This window comes from Hylaeus anthracinus, unplaced genomic scaffold (genome assembly GCF_026225885.1).
Source record: "Hylaeus anthracinus isolate JK02 unplaced genomic scaffold, UHH_iyHylAnth1.0_haploid 3, whole genome shotgun sequence".
Taxonomy (NCBI): domain Eukaryota; kingdom Metazoa; phylum Arthropoda; class Insecta; order Hymenoptera; family Colletidae; genus Hylaeus; species Hylaeus anthracinus.
In genome coordinates, this window is record NW_026535284.1 from 12,878,365 (window position 1) to 12,901,881 (window position 23,517).

General features: G+C 39.9%; 8 protein-coding genes across 12 annotated transcripts; 3 read left to right on the top strand and 5 right to left on the bottom strand.

Annotated features, from left to right (window-relative positions):
* Positions 1-14: 14 nt before the first annotated feature.
* On the bottom strand, positions 15-1,900 carry LOC128894116 (cytoplasmic tRNA 2-thiolation protein 2). The gene is made up of 4 exons (XM_054155587.1): positions 1,787-1,900; positions 1,601-1,717; positions 1,192-1,505; positions 15-1,120 (listed from the first exon to the last, which is right to left on the bottom strand). Exons 2-4 carry the CDS (start codon positions 1,660-1,662, stop codon positions 54-56), a joined length of 1,443 nt encoding a protein of 480 aa, XP_054011562.1. The 5' UTR covers positions 1,663-1,717; positions 1,787-1,900; the 3' UTR covers positions 15-53.
* LOC128894143 (39S ribosomal protein L40, mitochondrial) lies at positions 1,701-3,506 on the top strand. Of its 3 annotated transcripts, none has more exons than XM_054155635.1 (6): positions 1,701-1,719; positions 2,301-2,439; positions 2,512-2,595; positions 2,664-2,834; positions 2,903-3,101; positions 3,174-3,506. In XM_054155635.1, exons 2-6 carry the CDS (start codon positions 2,402-2,404, stop codon positions 3,294-3,296), a joined length of 615 nt encoding a protein of 204 aa, XP_054011610.1. In that variant the 5' UTR covers positions 1,701-1,719; positions 2,301-2,401; the 3' UTR covers positions 3,297-3,506. The 3 variants fall into 3 exon arrangements, with proteins under 3 accessions (XP_054011610.1, XP_054011608.1, XP_054011609.1); XM_054155633.1 differs by lacking the exon at positions 1,701-1,719 and adding an exon at positions 1,738-1,887; XM_054155634.1 differs by lacking the exon at positions 1,701-1,719 and adding an exon at positions 1,916-2,176.
* LOC128894119 (RING finger protein 145-like) lies at positions 3,458-11,383 on the bottom strand. 2 transcript variants are annotated; one of them, XM_054155592.1, is made up of 3 exons: positions 10,688-11,383; positions 4,355-4,546; positions 3,458-4,240 (listed from the first exon to the last, which is right to left on the bottom strand). In XM_054155592.1, the coding sequence occupies exons 2-3, from the start codon at positions 4,462-4,464 to the stop codon at positions 3,742-3,744; spliced, it is 609 nt and encodes a 202-aa protein (XP_054011567.1). In that variant the 5' UTR covers positions 4,465-4,546; positions 10,688-11,383; the 3' UTR covers positions 3,458-3,741. The 2 variants fall into 2 exon arrangements, with proteins under 2 accessions (XP_054011567.1, XP_054011566.1); XM_054155591.1 differs by having other exon boundaries at positions 4,355-4,754.
* Positions 4,777-10,233, top strand: LOC128894149 (neuroparsin-A-like). 2 transcript variants are annotated; one of them, XM_054155643.1, is made up of 4 exons: positions 4,777-5,660; positions 8,520-8,586; positions 9,043-9,181; positions 9,272-10,233. In XM_054155643.1, exons 2-4 carry the CDS (start codon positions 8,534-8,536, stop codon positions 9,440-9,442), a joined length of 363 nt encoding a protein of 120 aa, XP_054011618.1. In that variant the 5' UTR covers positions 4,777-5,660; positions 8,520-8,533; the 3' UTR covers positions 9,443-10,233. The 2 variants fall into 2 exon arrangements, with proteins under 2 accessions (XP_054011618.1, XP_054011617.1); XM_054155642.1 differs by lacking the exon at positions 4,777-5,660 and adding an exon at positions 5,674-6,218.
* Positions 11,384-11,386: 3 nt separating the features above from the next.
* LOC128893792 (neuromodulin) lies at positions 11,387-11,758 on the bottom strand. The gene has a single exon (XM_054155022.1). The coding sequence runs from the start codon at positions 11,756-11,758 to the stop codon at positions 11,387-11,389; it is 372 nt and encodes a 123-aa protein (XP_054010997.1).
* A 1,729-nt stretch (positions 11,759-13,487) lies between these two features.
* On the bottom strand, positions 13,488-18,997 carry LOC128893793 (uncharacterized). The gene is made up of 5 exons (XM_054155023.1): positions 18,282-18,997; positions 16,127-18,070; positions 14,813-15,886; positions 14,385-14,482; positions 13,488-14,312 (listed from the first exon to the last, which is right to left on the bottom strand). Exons 1-5 carry the CDS (start codon positions 18,901-18,903, stop codon positions 13,488-13,490), a joined length of 4,563 nt encoding a protein of 1,520 aa, XP_054010998.1. The 5' UTR covers positions 18,904-18,997.
* Positions 18,998-19,476: 479 nt separating this feature from the next.
* LOC128894136 (diphthine methyl ester synthase) lies at positions 19,477-20,832 on the bottom strand. The gene is made up of 4 exons (XM_054155625.1): positions 20,538-20,832; positions 20,224-20,400; positions 19,818-20,142; positions 19,477-19,747 (listed from the first exon to the last, which is right to left on the bottom strand). Exons 1-4 carry the CDS (start codon positions 20,670-20,672, stop codon positions 19,509-19,511), a joined length of 876 nt encoding a protein of 291 aa, XP_054011600.1. The 5' UTR covers positions 20,673-20,832; the 3' UTR covers positions 19,477-19,508.
* Positions 20,833-21,122: 290 nt separating this feature from the next.
* LOC128894126 (protein FAM50 homolog) lies at positions 21,123-22,971 on the top strand. Its single transcript, XM_054155601.1, has 4 exons — positions 21,123-22,030; positions 22,159-22,313; positions 22,390-22,502; positions 22,578-22,971. Exons 1-4 carry the CDS (start codon positions 21,379-21,381, stop codon positions 22,696-22,698), a joined length of 1,041 nt encoding a protein of 346 aa, XP_054011576.1. The 5' UTR covers positions 21,123-21,378; the 3' UTR covers positions 22,699-22,971.
* The last annotated feature ends 546 nt before the right edge of the window (positions 22,972-23,517 follow it).

A 23,517-nucleotide genomic window follows, 5' to 3' on the forward strand; every position in this document is an offset into this window, starting at 1 on the left:
ATGTAAAATGAAAATATGGCTTTATCTTTCTTTTATTATTCGTAACTTCATATTTATAATAGAAAGTTTGTTATTTGCTCTCGTAGGTGCATTATTCGTAATTTTTCTTGGATTTTGTCATTTAAAAATTTAGGTAATTCGGTAAATTTCTGATTTGAATTAAAAAAAATTAGTTTACAGCCATAACATAGATACTTTTTAATTGTATCTGGTTGTAAAGGTTGTGTGCGAGGAGGTGTACACGCGGTATTATTACATCGACAATGTTTCTCTTCCGAGTCGTTTACTTCTTTCGAAGTCGTGCTTGACGAAGAATCCGTAAACGTTGAAACTAATTCAGAAAATATCCTAGCTTGTACAACTGAAAGTTGCCCTTCTTGTATAGAATTCAAATCTAGACTCAATTCGCAAAGTACACAAGTCTCGTTAACGTCAGCGTTAGCGTCATTATCACTCTTAACATTCACCTTACTATGTTCCTCTATCTTTGTGCCCAATTTTTCACTTGTACGATATATCGTGGATACGGTACTATAAAATTCAGAATCTAACTCATGAACGAAATTCTTTGTAGTGCTTCTTATGGAAGCAGGGAAAGGTTCAGTATAATTTATGGAACTAAGAATTGGAGTTAGTTCACAGCACTCTAAATAACCAGCTATATCTTCTTTTGTAAAGTCTCTGAGTGGCCTAAGTAGAGTTACATCTGGACATCTTGTATCAGAGAAACCAACATTAGAAGACAATTGATAGCCTCTTCCTGTTGATACATCTGTCAGCACTTTTATTGCAAGATCAACAGATGTATCAGCAACAAAAACTTTATTGCAATTAAGTTTGTGGGCTATGGACACAAGCAATTTGCGTCTTAATTGTCGCAATAATTCATCTTTTGCAGTATCGCTATCTAAACTATTGAACATTTTTTGCATGACTGCATCATTGGAAGCTGTATTTACACCCCCTGCATTTATGGACTGTATCTCTTCGCAAAGAATATTAGTTGTATCTTCTGTCAAAGGCACAACATATGTTGTTAACTGTAGATTATCTGCTTCTTTGGCTAATGCATTTCTAATAAGTTCTCTTTCTTTAACTGTACGTCCTTTCACCATACCATCTATTCAAAAGGCAAAGCATATTAATTTAGAAATATAAAAAAAACATAAAATGTCCATTACATTCTCTTACCATCTACATAGAGTATTTTACATTGGAACTTGAGTTTTTTATTAGCTGGTTCACTTTCATTTGCCTTGATAAGATGTATAAGTACAGTTGAATTTGCTTTTCCAGAATGCTCTATAAGTATGGTATCACTTGGACGTACCAACTTTGATTTACCAAGTGTGGCTCTGAACTTATGCGTCAACATGGATAGGAAGCAAATTTTACAATATCTATGTTTACCCCTTAACGAGATTCGTACATCCTGACAACCACATTTTTTGCATAATTCATTTGTATTAGCTGTGTGAGCAGCAATATTGGTGGAAGCAGTTATTCTGTAAAAAATAAAATATAATAAGTTTTAAAGACGATATACAAGTGTTTTTCTTTAAAAAGAAAACATAGAATTAGTGTATAACGAAATACTCACGTATCTATCGTTGTTTCATCTGTTTCATAGGTATCATATTCGAGCGCGTTTAACGTACACATTGTTCCTTTTCCTTAATCGCGATCTTTTATCAGTAATGTGGAACGAATTTTAATTCTGTAATTATTCGTTAAAATAAACTTTCTTATAATCCTCTTTTATATTCTTACTGTGATCTGTACTTACGAGTCGATCACAGTCGATATTATTTAGAACTTAGGTTAACTGAACACGTCCATTCATTGTAGATTTGTGTATACAGTCTTTACTACGTATTCGTATTACTTGTACGTATATATTGTTACACGTCAATTTGCACTCGATTCATGATTTCGTACAAATTTCACACAATATTCCTAAATAATTATTCTGTATTTCGTGCTCAAAATCATTAGCCATAGAAAAATCGTTTTAATAAAATCTTAATTTTAAGAGGAACATACTTATATATATCTTGTATACTAAATATCTTTTGTTATTTCATAATTTCTATTCGATATCTTTTCAGTAATACCTCAAACTTTTTGTTTGTTACATAATAGTTATATACGTCTGTTACTTTATTGATATGTTTAGGTTAGATTATTACCATTATTGTTTGTTCTCAGATTATTTTTGTTTTTATTTTTAATTACTATAGATGTAAATATTATTTATTATATTTTAAACGTAAAATTATTCGATGTTTGTATGCTTACAGTTAAAAGATAAAGTAATGGATAGGTTATAAAGGTGTACATAGTAAAGTGTTAGTAAAAAAACTATACTTATCGAAAACTGGTATAGTTAAAATTTACAAAAATGTTAGGCGTATTAAATATGATGAACACATTCTCCAGGTAAGTATTATTAAATTAAATTTAAACTTCAAGTATATTCACAATTATACATGTAATTGATTATTGATGCAGGTTGTCTGTGCATTCAATTGTTAATCAGTGCAATATTTCCACATGCATGTACCCATTATATTTTCGAGCCACTGATGCACTCTTGTAAGTAATTCAAAATTTATTCCTTTAATGAATTACATTTCCAGTACCTTACATTGTGATTATTTTAGAGGAGAACCACTTAAAAAGAAGAAGAGATTAGATCCTGCAATCATCAGAGCTAGAGAGGAGAGGAAAAGAAGAAAACTAATGAAACAAATTCGTCGGGGTGAAAAGCACGCCAAGCAGTTGAAACCAATTGTTGAAAATGAAATAACAGCAGACTTCCTCGAAGAGAAAGAGTACTTTACATATATCCAGTACTTCTTTTGTTTTGCAACATGATTACTCACAATTTAACATTTTACAGTAAATTAATTCGTCCTCCTACTCCCCTGTCAGTGGAAGAAATAGAGAGGAGAGCAATATTACAAAAGGAATGGACTAGATTTAAAAAACGAGAATGGATAAATGATGTGCGTGTTATGGAATCCATTGTGAACTCACAGGAAAAAGCACTGGCAGAACTAAAGGCAGCCTCAGAGGAACTCTATGCAAAAGCAATAGAAGTATGTATAATTCTACCTTGCATTAGTAATTATCAAACAAACCATTCTGTAAGAATAACATTTCTTTTTCAGATTGATGACTCATTTGTACCATACAGTGCAGTTGGACCGGTACATACTCCACCAATAAAAAATTATGATAGTCCTGATGGTTCTTATGCAGATATTACTATGGTATACGACGGGGAAAAGTAAGCGAGTAGATGAGTGTAATGTGTCTTAGATAAAGAATTACATGATGCAAAATAATCGATAAATCCACAAATATTTGGTTTCTTAGACAAAATTCATATTGAATGGGAAGTTATGTGCGCTATTCATAAATTTTGAATTTATTACAATAAATGGTATTCGTTGCTTTTTATGTTATTTAATCAAAACGGTAAATACAGCATTGGTTCTAGACCTAATCTGTTATTTTCATACACATACATAGGTATGCATGCGTGTAATATATTTTGGTGTATACATACACAAATAATACTGAGTATGTCATCAAAGTATATACAATAAAAACATCTTGACTTAACTAATGGTTATACATGAATAAGTGAATTTCTATCTTGTTAACCTAGACCAGAGAATTCATTGGAAAGTGTAAAAGTAACAAAATCTTAGTTGACACGATACAACAAGCCAGTCAACGTACGAGTATCAGTTCTCTTTTGCATGTAGGACACGTGTCGCTGGCTTTGAGGCATTGCCGTAAACAGTCTGCATGGAAAAGATGATGGCAAGGTGTTATCCTCGCCTTGGTCATATTGCAAAGACAAACAGCGCAAACGTCGTCAAATTCTTCAATTTCCTCGCGCGTAGCCTTCCTATAACGATTCAATATTTCACGTTCGCGTTGTAGCGTCGCTCCAGATTGTTGCACGAGATCTTTCAATCGCAAATAAACGTTCAGGTAGGTAGCGACGAGCAGAAACCTCCAGGATGCCACCGGTACGAGTATCAAGATAAACAAGGCGGACGTAACGATGGTGAATATCCTTAATATTACAGGAGCGTAAAGTTCTTCCATACTTTCGAAAGTTTCTGATTGAAAGAACTTCAAAATCGACGGAAACATCTCGGCGAAAACTTTCTCCGTCGCTGAATAATAAGTCCATGTTATCACTGTGTAAGATGCCGATGGCCTATAACAAAAATATACGGAACGATTTGATCGGTATCCCTTTGCGTTTTTTCTTCTTTCTTATATCTCGTCTCTTATCCTGTCCTTTACATTACTTCATCAGCGGTTTACTTACTTGTAATTCTCAAGACCCTGCTCCAAACCAAATACGAGAAGCATAAATGTTATCGTTACGATAAAGGTAACGGCCTTGGTCCATTCGAGTACTATTTTCGTAGCGGACATAGCTAAATGCTTTATGTTGGATCTTTCCGTGAGTGTCACGTACGGTGACCAATCTTCTTTCTCGATCAGTTCCTTGATGTAACTAACGCAGTAAGTAATCACATTGTAAAACATCAACGTGTAAAGGCACGTCATTTTCGGCTCTGTTATCAGAACACGATCGGCCACCGCTAGGAATACAATTTGATTCAACATCACAGATAAATTCTTCATTCGAAGAAAAATGGTTTCCGCTCGGTCGATCGGCTCGTAAAATCGTTTTAGAAATCGCCGGATCATCTTGATGGGACCTTCGCAAAAGAATCACCAAACACGTGGGAAAGGGAACATTTCGATCGAGTCGTTTGTTGTAATTGATAAACGCAATTAACTGCATTCCTCGTTATAGCCGCGTCTCCCCTTCTCTCTGATAACAAAATTTCATCTTACAAAGGAAGATCGTGGAAGACAATGTAAACGTCATATATGTATCTTTTAGATTATAACTCAGATCACAAATAGAAATAAAAAAATGTTTGGAGTAAAAATTATATCGCGTTAGAGGATTTATAGATTGGTAGCAAAAAGTCCAAGTTTGACTACAAACATTTCCCGATTGAAGAGGACAGGTACGAATTCAAAATGGCTTCGATATAAGGGATGGTCCCTCTCTTTTTGGAGCGATGAACATTTGTGCAAAGCTCTTGCGAAATCGTCGTCTTCGCGAATGCTTTCCATTCAGTTTTCCCAATGTGGCAACTCGATGGATACATTATGTTAATAGGACTGACAGGGTGACTTAGGGTGATCGTTAATCGAGCGTAACGAGTGCAAATAACGGGTCGATGAATGATCATCTTCGTTTTTCGTAACGCGTAAGCGAGAACATTTGCATATTAATAGACGTCCGTCAAGAAAGTCCGTGAAAATATGAGGAGACGTGTCCGGGGGAGTATTTCATGACGGGGGTGGTTCGACCGGAAAACGAGGATTTTACATGGCAACCGGGATCGTCTCTTGCTATGAAACGATACAGGTGTGTATAACTATACATACAACCGTTTCTAGGATGAAAGGGATGCGCGCGCGCTTTTTCTCTCTCTTTCCCTTTGTCCAGGTCCCTATAAAACAAAGCGTACTTTGCTTCAATGGCACATTCAACGTCTTTCCGTCTTACAATAATCGCGTCGTCAGTTCTTAACGTTTCCGTGTAACAGGTAGAGATCTATTAATTTCTACTATTGTTTAGAAACAATGGGAATATTCGACTATTATTAGGGTGGGCATCGAGTGTAATTAACTTTCGCAACGATCATTTGTATTCGTCCATATCGATGGCGTGGCGTTATTGAATTTGCATAATAAAGAGGTAACAGGAAAAAGGGGCCAGAAAAACAGGTGAAAGAGGGAGGTGGTCGGAGGGCGTGAGGCAAGATAGCGCGATAGGGGTTGCGGTATCGAAATTGATTTCAAATTGATTCTAAACGTCTCCGAGGAAATTTTTTGAATTTCGATAACTGCTATTCATACTTTACACTTAATCAGTTTGTCGGGGCTGCAGGTGCAGGAAGAAAGTAGAATAAAAGTGCTTCGAAGCGCTGTTTATACTGGATAGGTGGATGGATAGGTGAGGAGAGAAGAAGAGGCGATGGGAGGAAGGAATACTGAAAGAGAATCTGGCAACGATCGCAACCAACGCAAATCCTTTTGCTATTCTTAGTATACGAAACAGAGGGGGATGTCCTGCTTCATCCTCTTTGACCATGAAGCTCATGGTAATCTGCGATTCTTCGTTCGTTAGCATTCGATTCCCCTTCGAACCACGCATATACGATATCAAATATTGTATAGAACACTATATACATAGCGCAACTATAACGGGTGAAATCGGTGGTATTATGACACAGTTTAGAAAAAAGAAAGAGAATTCTGTCCGTCTGTCTGTTTGTTCAGGCTAATCTTCGGAACTACTGAACCGATCTAAAAAATTTTTTCAGTAATAAAAAGCTACACTATCCCCGAGTAACATAGGCTGTCTTTTATTTTGACAAAAATACGTTTTCAATTTCGAAATGAGACATAAAATAAATAGTATTCCACGCGGTTGAAACCGTGGGGCACAGTTAGCCACGAATAATTATAGCAACGCAGAGACCGTTTGTTTAGAAACTGTACCATATAGAAGTAATAGTAATTGCGTGTAACATCTGAAACGATTTTTTCATGACATAACTATAAATAGCCATCGAAGAAGTTATCGTTCATTTACATGAGGCAAAAGGAGCGCGAGGAGTGTAACCCTTGATTTAATTATTTATCTTTGACAGAGTAAAGTACATCCGACGAAGATTAGCAAAAAAAAATGTGTATATATATCTATATATATATATATATAAGAGAAAGTATCGGAAAGAATTTCAGGAATTGTAAAGAAAATAAAAATTTATCAGGAATCTGTGCCAAACATTCGCGGCGCAATGTGGAAATTCGAGCAGTTTTACGTGACGGTGGTCAAGAATCGTTCACCACGAACGCGAACCGGATTCGCGAAAACGTCGTCGACCGATATGGTAAAGCAGCAAGGCGGTAAAGCGACGAAAGGTCGAAGAGCACGAGGAAAATCGTCTCTTCGCTTCTAGCTATCGATAAGTTACTTGGCAGCAATCTTTGCCCTCAGAATCGTCCAAGAGGCTCGTGAAACCGCGACTAATACGCCCGAACGTTAGGCCGTCCGCGTCGGAGGGATTTGTGTTTGTCTCGCATTTATGCGCTCGCGTATCTCGCATACTACACCATGCGCCACAGCGCTATATGATCCAAAGAATGAAGGAATAGATAGATCGATCACCAAAGCGTATTCGAATCTCTCAGCATTTCCTCGAACTAGTTGAAAACGGCAATCTACTCTAACAATACCCGGGCCGGGGCGGTCCTATTGGCAGATTATCGAGGACTTCCTTCGCTCGATACGTTATCGTTTGCATTCGTTTCGATCAGTTGTCGTTACGGTGTTAATTCTGCAGAAATGTTCGCATTCAGATATCGCATCGAGTAGGGACGGGCAATAGCCAGAGATAAGCTCTCGCTATTTCGTTAAGAAGCTTTTCGTTTTCGGAGAATCATTGGGATCTTCTTCGACGCGCGCGGAACCCTCGACAAACAGGTCGAGAAATGGATATAAGTGATTTTAGCCACCTTTACGGTAATCGAGCGTAACGATTTATGGCGATAGGTGTGACTGCGTCTTACCCCTTCAGAGTCTCGTCGAATATAACGCGATACAAGGGTGAAAATATAGTTGGAACGGTGGTACATTATACACAAGTGGCTAACATAAGTAGGTGTTTTTTTAGGTGCAACATGTATGAAATTATTACACATAAAATATGAACGTGAGAATACAGTCAGTCCCGTAAATATTCGTACCCTCTATGTCTATCGAAGGAATTTGTTTAAATTAAATGGTAGGTTTGATGTTTTCAAGTGTATGTTTGTATGAATATGTTGACGTATATATAAATTCATGTACATATTTATAATGAAGAATTCATTTGGTAATATCGAAACTATTATTTAATTTAGTCAAACTTCTTCGATAGACATAGAGGGTAGGAATATTTATGGGATTGACTATAGCTTCTTATACAATAGTGCACAGAATCCTCGTCGATGTAATTTACACTAATCGCTAATCCTTACGCACGATTACAAAGGGCCAAAATAAACTCTGTTATTTCAAGGGGAAAGTTGTCACCTGTGCGAATAATCGAGACACCTGCTCGAGGAAGAAAAGGTCTCGGTGACTTTCCCATAAAAATAGCAAGGGTCATTTTGCCCCGTGGGCGTACACGCATATAGTTCGCGTCAGAGATGGGCAATATTCCTGTTCGAATAAAACTTAGCAATTAGCGAAGTATTTCATTTTATAATTGGAATTAAAATTAGCATTCAACGAGTAGATTATATCTCATTTGTTAGTCGAAACTTCTAGGTAAGAATCTTGCCTATCTCTGGTCTGACGATGATATACACATTTCGCAATTAGATCGACTGATTATATTCGAATTCTGTTTCAGAACCACCAAGGGAAATGCCGTCCACCCACACCGTTTGCATAGCCGTACTACTAGTCGCTGTCCTTCTGTAAGAATTTACAATGTTTAAATATTCGTGTAAACGATCGACTATCACGGAAGTTTAGTCGACTCGAGTGTTGTTGCACTCTTATCGATACAGATATACACTCTATCGAGTAAACTTCCAATCGGTATCAACTTCTTTGTTTTTTAGTAACAGTTTAATACTGACATGAACAAAGTAGTGACCACGACACTTACAGTCAGTCCCATAAATATTCGTACCATCTAGGTCTATTAACGAAATTTGTTTAAATGAAGTGATAGGTTTAATGCTTCCAAAAAAATTTTTTATCGCTACTGTATAAACGTGTAAAGTTTATCAGCATTTATTTGACAACATCGAACCTATTATTTAATTTAGACTGTATATTGCTTTGCCCCAGCATTAAACAATCGAATTTCTATCATCTCTACCCAACCGAAGAACTTAAAAAAAAAATATATTGATCTGTCTGCTTAGGTTTGACGAGGGCTGCGCGTACCGATCGACCAAGCTACTGATGCTTCGACTGAGCTGTCAGAATCAGAGCTGCGGGGATTGCAGCCAGTGTCCTTTCGGTACCGCGAAATCGCCTGTTTGCGGCGAAGTTTGCGCAAAGGTTGGTCGCGTCGAGCCGATCCTTTTATTCGCGAAATTTGCAATGGAAACCATAACGGAATCGAGCGGTCTCTTCTTTTTTTTTTTACAGGGCCCTGGCGACATGTGCGGAGGGCACCGCGACGAGTGGGGCATCTGCGGCGAGGGTATGTTTTGCAATTGCAACAGATGCGACGGCTGCAGCGTGAAGGACCTCAACTGTCCGTCGACGTTGGGATTAACGAAGCTCTGCATACCCGGCAAGCACACGCCAAATTTCTGAGATCTGATCATCGTTAACCGGACGGACGCCCGATCATCGAAACGAAACGTTGAAAATCTTTGTTAAACTTAGGCAAGACCGTAGGCGAACACGCCGAAGGCTTGGACAATTTTTATTTCGCTGGTGGTCGTCGAGTGCACGCTCAATCCGTTAATAGAGTAACCGGAATAGGACGATAACTATGGACGCGGATCGAAGGACTCGAAGGTAGCCAGAGCGAACCAGAAATTAGGGTAAACGACTGTCTGCACCTGTCTGCTCTACGCGGGATAAATAACTACGCGACCAGAGAATACGGGAGGCACAATGTACTAAACGGGAACAGGACAGGGGAAACGATGATTCGATGATTCGAAGATGACAGAAAGAGAGAAAGTGAGCGACGGTTAAAGGTGGAACGGATTCGCAACAATTTTTACCAAAACGTCGTGTTAACATTTACATCCGAGTGATACATTTATTTGCGTTTCATCAATTACAAATCGAGGAACACCTTCGATCTCGAAGGGATCTCGCTGACATTAACTAAATAGGATCTAATCGGGTGCATTCGTTCTCTATCGTTCACACGTTTTTTCACCGGTTCGCGCGCGAACCGGTGTACAATATTTCTCCGAATAAAAAAAGGAAAACAAACTTTTCTACGTTGAACGCTTCGACGAAAGAAAGTAATCGTGCCATGTATTAATAAAACGCATAATCTGTAATTCGTAAATAAAAACGAAAACAAAAGACTCGACCTGGTCAGTGAAAAACAAAAATGGAGACTTCGTTTCATACATCACTCCTCCCCCCTCCCCCGGTTGTTCCTTTATCCTTAACCTTTTGCACTCGAGGCATTTTTTTCTTCTGGTATCTACCAGCCACCCCAGATGATTTCTTAGCATTCTACTGCCACGAATGCTAACCTTGGATTGACTTCTCGAATGTGATCTCTAATTTGAGATTTGAGAATCGGGTCACCTTTGCTTCACCGATGATCATTTTATCGACACTTCGAGTTCCAAAGAAATCATACCTAAACAAATATCATTGCTGGTTGATTAGCTGCGTCAAACGTAGCGGTGATCGAGAGTCGCCTCTCGAGTGCAAAGGGTTAATTCCCAACGTTAGCAATTATCAACGCCTTGCCATCGGCTTCTCTCGATATACGGGTCGAAATTCTCGCACGAGGTGATCGGAGAACGGTGTGGCAACGATTTCCATCGGGTTTCGTTGTGGGAACGACAAGGTTTCTTTGCATACCTCCAAGACTCGCATCGAAGACACTTGGAATATCGAGACGCTCCTGTTCGACGTCACCGGGGGATATATATTCGTGTGGAGAAAAAGAAGACGGGAAAAAAACGAGGATATCGCGTTCCGAGGTTCGTCGTGACTCTACCGTTGGACGGCTAGAAATTAACTGGTTGCCCGACAAATATTTTCGCGCTCGCAATAGCAGTGTCAATGTCGTTGCCAACATTTCGTCGGTGGCCACCGACGATGCTATTTCGATTGTTCCCTGATAATTACGCATCCATACGTCGCGGATGGATCGCGCGTCGCTGCGTTGCAGAAAAGAAAGGCTATAGTTGGTAGCCGTTCGCTCGCAAACGCGGCCGAAAGAATGTTCGCGACGCATGCACGCCGGAAATTTCCTTTATTTTCGAGATTCCCGTGATCTTGCTCGCTCGCGCGAAAATAGAACGTTTAATTTTGGCAATTATTTGGACACCGTAATTCCCAGCGAGCCAGCGAGGACTCCTCCTCTTCGAAGACACCACACCACACCACCGGCGATTCATGGATGAGAAAACGCACTCGTGGCACGCGGATCGCGGTGTTTCTCCACTTAATCTAAATCGAATAAACGAGACACTTGGTTACAATTAAACACACCCCTGAAAACAAAAGGAACCAAAGGGGGGACGAAGAGCACACGCCAGAAGCAGAAGGGGCGCGTCATTGTTCGCTCTGTTTTAACAGTTTTCTGGCCTTGAAACCCCGAAAACCCGCTTGAATTCTAGTCGCAGCCTCGTGGGCCACTTGCTGTTTCTTGCGCGTCAGGAATCCCCGCACTCGAGCCTGGATTTTCGTCGCCGACTTCTCCTCCAGGGATTCCCTCGAAGGATTCCGTTCCTTCAGGGTGGAGGATCCCGCGTTCTCCAAACGTTCCCGGCGTTGCTCCCTTTCTATCACGCCCGGCGATTGCAGTTCTCCGTCCTTCTTCAACTCCTTCAAACGCTTCCGCGCTCGGTAGCCCCGGAAGTTGGCCTGGATCTTCGTCGCTGCCACGCTTGCTTTCGTCATCTCGTGATCAGAGTCCTGTACCATGACTGCCTCACAGAAAACACGTTTCTCTTCTCGCCCTCGACGGTGCGTGTCCTCGGTTCTACCTCATTCCCCAAGAACGAAACACCACGTCATCCTCGCGAGGGCAGTCCTAAGCCTTTCACCCTGATGTATCACGATGTCAAGAAACGAGGACGTCGCGACGGCAAGCTTCGGTTGTACCTTCGTCTTTTGAAAGGTCCCGCATGGCTCGGCTCGAGCAGAGATGACGATCGCGCGAAATGAATGAACGAATCGCAAGAGCTGAGAGCGAACCGGAGGATGCTGTTCCGTGGGAAGTACTGCGAATATCCACGAACACGCGTGCGATACTGCACGACAATCGCGTAACTCGTCGAAAATACGTAACCCCCTCGCGTTCGCGCATGCGTTTCCTTTTAAGCTCTCCAACTGGCTCCTGACTCTTCTTCCGCGATACCCGCAGCAGGTCGATTCTTTTTCCTGCTTTAACTTTTCCTTCGTACGCTGCGGAACGGTAGGCGTCATTCTCCTTGGCGATGAGCCGTTCTTGACATTTTCGTCGCCACGCTCCCGAAACGAGTGTGCAAGAATGTGCAGAAATAACATGTCTAATTTCGTATCTAGATTCTACGGGAACGATCGCGTCGATTCGTTCGACTCCGTCGTTCCGATCGGTTATGCCCACCTACGCGATTTGCACCTTCCGATCGAGGACGTGCACCGTTTGACGCGCACGGGACGGATACATTGGCACGGGAGCGATTCGTGGAACAAAGAAACTGATCGCGTACGTGGAAGAAATTATTATAAATATTTCATTTTTACCGTAATTACAGCTTTATCTCGTGCTCGTGTATCGCGGGAGAAAATAAACATTGGCGTGCTCGATAACGGGATGATATATGCGAATTCTATGACTCAGAGTGGATGTAAGCATCGATACGCCTATAGGTCGTCGCGCATTGTCTACCGAGAGTCTATTCATAGACTTTTTGATTCTCGTGTCTACCGCGATCTATTGACTGTGTCGTTGGCTGTCTATTTACAATGCTCAAACAAGGCTTTTGTTAAAGTGGTAAGCATCGAGTTGAAGAAGTTCTTACATCGCTATCCTATTATGGCACTATTATGAAACCGTGATAAATTAGGAAGTCGTGGATTCGAAGGAGCACGCCGTGTACGAAGCATACTTATATTATCTTGTTTACTAAATACGCCAAAGTATCTCGTTTCTTATTATGCCTGAATGCGAGATAATACAGCTATATTATGGTAAAAGTCAAATGTTTGCAACGACTTTTCACGTGTACCAGTTTTATCCCGAGATTCAGTGTTTATCGGTTTATTCTGAGAATCGCTCTGTGCCAATGTTTACGTTTGCCACTATATAAGAATATTTGCATTCCTAGGATAAGCCGCGCTTTCATTCTTACAGAGTATAAAAGCTCGTTTCGCCCAAAACAACAGGTCTTGAGTCTTCTTATCGTTTTCCATTACCGTTGCGTATTTGAAAAATATAGTTATTAGAATGTCTGGAGCAGTAGGTCCGCGTTAGAAATTAAACGAATAAAACCTGGATCCTTTTCTAACGAAGTTAAACAAAGCCAAACAGATGCTAGCAACGCTAATCTATTTATTTAGCTCGACAACTCGAAACACTGCTCCGAGAAGCGCTACAATCATATTTCCCAAACACTGTTATCGACAAACAGAACAAAAGCCAAGTTCTTTATTTTTCCCAAAAAACGTGTTAGTCTTTCGTGTTTGGAGATTCTATTTTCCCTGGTTCTGTTTTGTCTCGTGTATTTTCGTCGCTCTGGATCACAGAGGAGTCGGAGGACAAACTCTCGCGCAGATTAGGGCCGTTGTCGACAGATACTGTTTGATCAGCCGATACTTCGTCGCGATTAGTTTGTTGCTCTTCGGAAGAAGACGAAGTGGACGTACCAGCCGTTGGCGTGGGCTGTTGTTCCTCCTCGTCGTTGGGAATTTCTTCTATAAGGAGGGACTTGGGTGGCTCGTCGATGGCCAGCGGTTCGAGGACGTCGTCGATATTGGAATCGACCATTTTCTCCGTCAAGGAAGCAACGCTTGCATCGTCGTTCGCGTTGCTTTCGTCGAAGGCATGCTCGACGTGAACGAAACAGGGTGGGAAATTTAAATAGTACTTAGATCCGTCCGCCTTGTCCTCGACCGACTGAAAGGGATTCGAAAAGTCAAAGGCGAGGAAAACGTTGGCTCGTGGAGATTGCGAACTGAAACACGGCGCATTGGGCTCGAGCGTAAACCAGGGATTCACAGGCATGCTTTTCAAAGCGCGAACATCTTTGGCGGATAAGTTGCTCTTGGAGACTTCGAAGAGGGGCAATGGTAGAGAATCGTGAAATTCTCCAGTGTGCCTCATGCTAGCAGACATCGATGTATCTATTTGCTGGGTCTCTTTCTCATTCATCAATTGTTCTTCATCTTCCGTCTCTTTAGACTTGTCAGATATTTCACGTTCCTCAAATTTCTGTTCGCCGCTGGGAGATTCGTGGAGGTGCTCGTCCGAAGCAGCCGATACCTGAGTTTCTTTCTGATGGACAAGAGAAAGACTTGTTTTAAGTTTCATTTTCGTTTGTAGGAAAAAAAAAACAAATGTACTCACTTTGATGTTATCCGAAGTCGAAGAACTCGAAGAATCGCGAAGACTTTGTTTATCGATCTTCGTTAGTCGACCCTGGCCAACTACAAATTTTCGTGCCCCTTATAAAGGAAACATTCTGAACTTTATGATTGCACGACTATAATTATTGCTACATATATGGGAAATGTAAAACGAAGGGGAAGGGGGTGAAACGTTGCCAAAGATCGCGGAAAACCAGCTATAAATCAACAGAATCCTCTTTAGCACTATTTATCATTGTCTTAGGAACGAAATGACCATTACTGACGTCTAAAATAGACGTACAGCTGATCTGAAAACCCGAATATGCGAAGGATGACGAGCACAACCCATCCATTAAAAGCTAACCCAATTGATGGTAGTTTTCTAATTTTCATCTAATCGATATAAAAAAAAAAAGTAATACTTACAGTATTGAATTCTTCTAGCAGCCGCATCCAAGGTTTGTACATCTGGAGCGATTGACTCTTCGGCATCGCGTGGATCACCCCCCTTAGACTCAATTTTTTCGGGTGGATCTGGATTTTCCAGAGAGCTATCATTGATATCAGTTGTTACTTCGTCAATCGTCTCTGCGGACATCGAAGGAGCATTGTCTTCAACATTCTCTTTCTCTTCGGTATCAACCCTTTCTCCTTCATTTTCTTCCTTAACATCTCCTTCATAGACAGTTGGATTAAGTTCCATTGCAAGTTTAGTATCAACGTCTTCCACTTCTTTATCTTCTCCCTGACTTATTTTTTCTTGAGGAGAACTTGTCGAAGAGCGATTCGTAGATACCTCAACAGCTTCAGTCGCTACCATAGGCGTTATTTCACGAGCACATGGATCAAGTTCTGTAATCAGATCGGTATCGATCTTTGCTTTTTCTCCATTTTCCTCTTGAACATCGTCGACTTTCCTTCCTCGAGGAGAGCTTGCTGAAGAGCGATTCGTGGATACAACAGATTCAGTCGCTGCTGTGGATCCTACTTCGCGAATTCTTGGATCACCTGCTCTCTTTGTATTGTTTAACGAATCATTCGCTGCCATCTCCGTCTCTTCCTCCTGAGATGTCGGCGAATCTAGCGTCAAGATTTGTATCAACTCCTTCGCAATCTCATCTTCGATATTAGAAGAGTCCTTTCCATCTTTTTCATCGACGATAGCATCGTCAGATTTATCTACCGGCTCGATGGAACAGTTCTCGACTCCATTTCCTGTCTTGGCTTCTAGTTCACTGGAAGATTCTTTGTCCTGAAGCGATTTCCTTCTCGACGAGTCTTCGTCCAACGTCGCTTTCTTGCCTGAGGATGGAGTATCGCTCGAGGACAAGGTTTTCTCACCTTCCTGAAGGGTGACGTCGTCAGTTTCCTTCTCCGATTGATTTTCAAGGTTCCTCGAGTCGCTTCTGTCCTCCGTAGAGGACATCGTCGCGTCTCGAAGGGAATCCAAGTTCAACTCTGGCACGTATGGTCCAGGTGCTTCTTCCTGCTCGTGCTGATCTACAATGTTTCATGAAAAGTGAATTTAAATATACTAATACACATCGTAAACATACAGGCATGAATATTTATACCATCTAGGTCTATTAACTAGATCTATTAAATTTATAAATGCAAATAAATTTTTTATTATGAATGTACAAACGTGTAAAGTCAATTTGTGTACATACGCATAATAAAGCATTTATTTGAAAATATTATTTTCATTTAATTTAGACAGAGTTATAACATCGAACTTACTTGCTTCGCAGGGTCCTGACTGCACATCAGTCGTGGCACCAGGTGACGTGCTTTCAACGTCTCCGCTACTTTGGTCCAAACTGCTGGAAACAGGCTCCAGCGATTCCACCCCGTTTTTACTTCCACTCGTCCCCACTATTCCTTCCGAAGTATGCGATTCCTCAAAAGTAACGTCTTCGGGTAATGCAATAGATCGAGTGATTTCTTTATCAGACATATCCTTTTCCTCCTCCTCTTTAATGTTCCCCAGATCATGATGCATATTGGCTCGATCGACAGCGGTTTTGATGTCACGTAAGTAATCGACGTTGTACTCTGGGGATATGTACTCCCCAAAGGGATCCGCACAGTGCTGAAATGCTTCTTCTTCCTCGTGTCGCGTTTCGTGATGTACACGACGTGAAATTGCTCTTTCCGAACGAGGAACATCATCCATTTCCTTGAGTACTTCGTCGTCGTTCTCGGGTGGTCTGTCTGGGATGATCACGGTGGTTACCGATTCTGGTATCTCGCAGGGGGAACCTTCTGTGAGAATGAAGCAGGAAGGGTCGATATTCTTGGGGGAATGGACGGATAAAGTTTCGGAAGCGTCTGATTTTTTTCGACTCGATTCAGGAGAGGTTGAAACAGTCTCAACACCTTCATCGCCTCCTCGTGTGTCGACAAATCGACTTTGTTCTTTGGGCGAATCCCTCTTCGCCGGTTCCTCTTCTTCCTCTGTATGTTTTTCATTGCTCGAGTCGGGGAGAATCGTTTCGTTTCCAAGTACAAAGCTCGACGCCACTGACTCTGAATTCGGTGAAAGTTTGACTACAGGTGAAGTTAAAGTTGAGTCGTCGTGGCGTGTTACGCCTCTTCCAGAGGAGACCAGCGTGTTTTCGATATTCCTTTCCACGGTTTCTATCTCAAGCAATTTTTTCTTGAGCTCGTTCGATTGCGGATAATCGAGCTCTGGCTTTAGTGTCTCACTTTCTCGCTCAGCATCGACCACTGTGGATGACTTCTCTTCTGGACGCTCCAAAGAGTCAGGTCTTTGAGGAAATTCAATGGAATCGGGTGTAACGTTCAAACTATCCTTGAAAACCTCGTCGATTTCCCCTCCCCGTGGGTCTGGAGATTGAGAAACTTCCAACTCTTTCAAAATCTCCCTGTCACTGGTATCTAGTTCATCCTCTGGTTCATCCTCTTCGAAGCTAATAGTACCTTTGTTATGTTCATTCTCGCATTCGTTCTTGACCGATGCGTCCACCGAATCGTGATCAGAATTCGTAGATTCAGGATTACCTAGAATATCCGAATTCTGTTGAGCATCCGTAGCCTTTGCCAAAGACGGTAACGTTAGGTCGTTCTCTATCTTGATGGGCTTCGACGCATCGCTAGAAATGGGTGGCAAGATTAAGTTGGTAGGGTCGTTTTGCTCGACGGATTCGCATGCGTCGTTTCGCGAGCTACTTCTAGAGTATCTGCAGGAAGATTGCCTCCTAACAACTGAAGGAAGAACGACGGACGTCTCCATGGATTCTCGATTCGTTAACGACTCATCCGCTGCGTTTCCATCGTCGAAGACTCTGTCGTTATCCTTCGACTCCCTTTCGTCCTTCTCCAGTCGTAGGTTCAACTTCGCAAGGACAGCTTCTGCATTTCGAACGCTAGCACTTCCAAACCTCTCCTCTAACTTCTTCTCTAACCGATTTCGAGAGATTGTTGAATTCTCTCTATTCCCCATTACTCGTCGCCACGATTCTTCAGCGTCGAATCCATTTCTTTTCGACCTAACGTTCACCAGAGATTGACTTCTTCTTGGATCGGCGGCGTGCCTCTTTTCGGTTGGAACTTCAGACGAGCAGGTCCTTTTAATTTGATCGGCACTCTTCTGCCGTTTTAAGGTGTTCTTGTTTCCAGAATTTTCTACGTATTTGGGTTCTTTCTCTGATGTATTGGTACCTATAACAGTATGTTTAGGTCTGGAAAGGGTTCTTGATCGGTAGTGTAGTATAATCTATCGGTAACGTGGTCCGTTTTGTTGTTTGAACTCGATAATGTAGAACACTCTGGTGATAAATCCTACCACCATCTTGGGTCCTACATTATCGAGACTTATCGACAGAGTGCCCTACGTTATCCTCGAGAACGTTAAATAAAATGAAACATATACCTGGCGGTCTATGCTGAAGAGTAATAGTTTTTGCAAGTATATCTCCAGCAGACGAAGACCTGAGAAATCTACACCGGGTCATCCTTTTCGAAGAGGGTGGTGAACATTGTTCAGGGATGCTATGAACTTCCTTTTTGATCGCTTTCTCAGGCATTCGCGTGTTCCCACGTTTCTTCTTTCTGGCATCATTCTCGCAGTCGTGTCTTTTGATTACCTTGACGGTTTCGTTAATAGACCAACCGCTTCTGTTCGTCGCCTCCTTTCTTCTCCTCGATAGCTTCGTCGTTGTAGCAGGTGTTCTTCTTGGTTCCTCCGCAATTTCTTCGACTACATTGATGACCTTTCGATCGTCGTGATACCTGGAATCATCAGGATCGACGCGATCGGTCCAGAGGATACAATCTTGTCCGTTGCACGATAGCCGGTCGGATGTTTTCGAAATGATTCCAGCGATGCGCTCTTTTTCTCTCAATTTGACCAACTGTTCGAAATGATGCGCCGCGAATGTATAAATATCTTGAGGTCGGTGACGCAGAATTTCCCGTGCAAGTCCTTCGACTGCTGGAGCTAAGCCTCGTGGTATTTGAGGAGCTATTACGAAACCCGTTTCCGGCAGTGCCATGTTTCAAATTTCCTACCCCTACGCGTGTAGTACTGCTTACTTTTTATCTTGATTATCTCTCATAGGAAAGTAAAAACACTGTACAACTATGTATTTATAGGTGAATAAAAAATTGATCGATGTTTTATATTCGCATTTTTATGGCACAAACGGCTTGTTCCATTGGCTTTATCGTCACTTCTTTCACCATGCACCTTTTTAACGATTATCAAAGTCAATTTTCGATGGTTTTGTTTCTAGAATGTAATTTTCCCGTTCATGAATCGAAGACATTCGACGACGATGTAACCTTGGTGCGAAGCGAACGCGTAAAACCTCGTCGAATCGATCGCCCCTACCGTTGCCAACAACGTTCTTTACCCTGTTTGTTGGTGTACGTTTTATGAGTAATCATAACGTATATATAAAATTTTAATTTCTCTGCATAAGCAAATATTAGTAAGAAGTTTCTTAAATAATAGAGCAATTTTGCTGTTGGATTCGTGTTTGTGAAAAAAATGTCGATGCAACTATGATTATGATTCTTCTATTATTATTTTCAAGACTGAGATAGAAACTAGGATGGGAAGGAAGAAAAACGAAGAATGCACTTTTTGTCAATAGTCTTATTTTGAAGGTGCTTCATTCCGAGAATCTGTCGTATTATTAAACATATTTTCATTTAATGCATATTGGGCTAAAAACTCTGATTCAAGAGGGTGTAATTTCTTTGCAGGGATAATTAAACAATGAAGAGGTGGACCAAGGTCAACTGAAGCCATTTCTTGAAGAGAAGAGGCAATGATACGTTGGTCATCCCATCCAACACGTGCCAAGCCAATTGCCAAGCTAGATTCATTAAATGCTGCAAAATAATAAAATTCGTTTACTCCCTCCTTTTTATATTGATTAGAAAATACATTTACTCTACCTACCTAATTCCTCTTGAGTTTCCTTGGCTTTTTCCTGGAGTGTCTCAATCAGTTGACCAGCAGCCTCTGATACAGTCATAAATCGTGGTGGCATATATTCCTTCTTCTTCTTAGTTATACTCTCTAGAGTAGGCTCCTTTACTTTGATATCTAACAGACAAAGAGTGTGCAAGTTTCTTTGTCTGTTAGATGCAATTTTATCATAAAAACTACTGGGTCTCCAATCTTCATTCCAATATGGAATAGAAACAGTTTCTCCAAAGTGATATAGCTGGAGACCGCAACAGCCAATGGCAGTTAAAATAGAGGCATTGTGAATTACTTTTACCTAAACAAAACAATGAAACTTTTTATCATTGATTCTTTTTAATAATCTTCATTACATTGTACAAATGTTATTCTTTCTCACCTCTATGTTCTTCTCTCGAGCTCGCAATACCAAGTCTGAATGCGTTGTGGCACCAAACGGATCGCCAATGACCAGAAAAGCAACAGTTTCTTTTTCATTCTTAGGAAGTATCTCGTCTGCATTACTCTCGACTAGTTCTCTGTCTGCCTCGAATATTGGACGTCCATAGAATTGTTCCTAATTCGGTGAAACATGCTATCGTTGGTTTCCTGTCGTCACACGAAAAAATGCGACACGACAAAGTCGAGTATCGTTTCGTGCAAAGCCATTACACGTATTCGAGAAATGTATATCTTTTATTTTTCATTACTTACCAGATCATCCAATTTAACAGGCAAAATTGATGTGTACGATTCCAGGTAGACACGATCGCATTTTCGAATAATTTCAAGACCCTTCACGGTGACATCCGTTGCATCGCCAAGGCCCAGTCCAATCACGTGTAACATTCTCTTTATGTTTTTTGTATCGTTTACGCGATACTGTTTGTCCGATTAATATAAAACTCAGTAATACGATGCAATATGATTTTAAAAATTAAACCACGTGTGTGCCTATTATACATACACGTATAATATTTGTACGCTGCGATTCATGGACACAAATTTGGTATCGCCATCTAGCGGTCAATAAGCCGAACTAATTTTTCGAGGTTATGTATATATTATGGTATTTTCCTTATAATTAACTTACAATAAAATTAAATAATAAGTGTATAAAATAATAAAATGGTTAGCGCCTGTGAAATTATGTAAAATTTATCATTTTTTAAAATATTTTATTTAATATATATAAGGCGCCATCTAGCAGAAAGAGTAGGAACTATTTTTACTAGAAACTTGGGCGTTTTGCCACCGATGGCGCTACTATATACTACTATATATATACATATACATATATATACGTATGTAAACATATGTGACCAAACAATTGTCATCTTTAATAGTAATTACAGTATACAATTTATTCCTTACAGCAAACAAGATTTTTAATAAGTGATAGAATCCTGGTTACAAACGTATTTTTTGTAATCAATACTTGTAGCTGATCACATCGATTTTGTTATCGAAAGCAATACACTCCTAACCTTATAAAATTTAATTTTCAATCTTAATACTTCTCTTCTTTTTATATTGTATAACATTAATAAACAATATGGCACATTACAAAGGAGCAGCCAGCGAAGCTGGCCGAGCAATGCAATTAATGAAAAAGCGAGAAATTGCTCAACAAGAAATAGAGTTAAGGAAAAAGAAGATAGAAGATGATTTGAAGATTCATAATATAGAAAACAAATTTGCAACCCATTACAATGCTGTAGAACAACAACTAAAGACTTCCACTATTGGTTTAGTCACTTTGAATGAAATGAAAGCAAAGCAAGAAAATATAGTGAAGGAACGCGAAAGAAAACTAGCTCAAAAGGAACGTGAAAAAGAACAAGAGAAGGAGAGGGCTCTTGCTGCTAAGCAAGCTGAAAAAAATAAGCAGAAAAAACAAATACAAGCATTGTCCTTTAACTTAGATGAAGATGAAGTAGAGCTTTCTGATGAAGAAGTGGAACCAAAGATAGAGAAGACAAAAGAGGACGATAATGGACCAGTAATAAAAAAGATAAAGAAAAATCCAGATGTGGACACAAGCTTTCTACCTGATAGAGAAAGAGAAGAAGAAGAAAACAGGTTGAGGGAGGAGTTAAGACAAGAATGGGCTAGAAAACAGAACGCATTGAAAGAAGAAGAAATTGAAATCACTTTCAGTTACTGGGATGGGTCTGGACACAGGAGAAGTGTTATCATGAAGAAAGGTAAAGGCCTAATTATTGTTGTAGTCTGTATCAATTTATTTATGAAAATGAAATGATATTTTATAGTATAATGAGAATTTCTTCAAAATGATTCTATACTAATTGTTATTAGTTTGTACTGTTGGCAGGTAATTCTATTTATCAGCTACTTCAAAGATGCTTAGAAGTTTTAAGACGCGAATTTAGTGAACTTAAAACAGTTATGGCTGATCAACTGATGTATGTGAAAGAAGATCTTATTTTACCACATCATTATACATTTTACGATTTTATTGTAACAAAGGTAAGTTTCACACAAGGTAGACAAAAATGAAGTAATTTCGTTAAGTTTAAGAGTCATTTATTGGTACTCATTTCAGGCAAGAGGGAAGAGTGGCCCTCTATTTACATTCGACGTTCACGACGATATTCGCGTGATGCATGACGCTTCTGTCGAAACAGAAGAATCTCATGCTGGAAAAGTATTACTTAGGTACTAAATTCTCTTAACGCGAATGATGTTATGTATATATTTTTGTTTTCAACGAATAATTATTTCCGATTTTAGGTCTTGGTATGAAAGAAACAAACATATATTTCCTGCTAGTAGATGGGAACCATTCGATCCAACGAAAAGTTACGATAAATACACGGTTTCCGATAAAAATAAGAAAAAAGATAAAATGTAATGGAAATTGCATAGGAAGTCAACAATATGTATTGTGTTCAGTATGAAATGTTCTAGGTTAATTCGAATGTATATTTAATTGTAGTGACTTGAAGGTTATAATTTCTCCGTTTTGTAATCAGTAAAGTTACTGAATAGGCTACTTCAAATGGAAGCTGAATATCTCTGCATATTTTATACACTTAATATAATGTATAGCAATTTTATTAAGCCGTTCATTAGAAAAATATTTTGTATGCATTGTAAATAATATTAAAGATATTTATATTCTGAAGATCTCATTTATTCCTTAACACTTCATTAAATACGTGACAATACTAGCAGCAATATGGTATTGTTTCGAAAAAGTTGTAAAGGTAAGATACGAATCATACAATTTTAGAAAAGGAGATCTGTTTTATATGGTTTCGTCATCCTCGGCGACTTTTAAAATTGACGATGGGTCAACGATCTGAGCTTCCTTTATTACTTCATCTAGAAGTTCTTTATCGATATCTTGCAAAGTGTTTATTGTTGGTATGCTATCTACTGTCGACATTATAGTATTCGTAGATATGCTATCGTGTGCCTTTATAAGTTGCCCTCGATCATTGCAAGAATCCTCATGACAAACCTGTTTTAATTTTTTCAAGTGTTGTCATTAGATACTTTTGGATAACTACTTCGTTACTCACGGAAACTTTTTCGTCCAATTCTAGCAGCACTTTTTTGGTTTCTTCGTCTATGATATATGGATTGCTATCAGAATCAATTATTTTAATGTGATTTACTGCATTGAGATTCGTGTTATCTTCGTTTCTTAATGCTTGCTGCTTGGAAT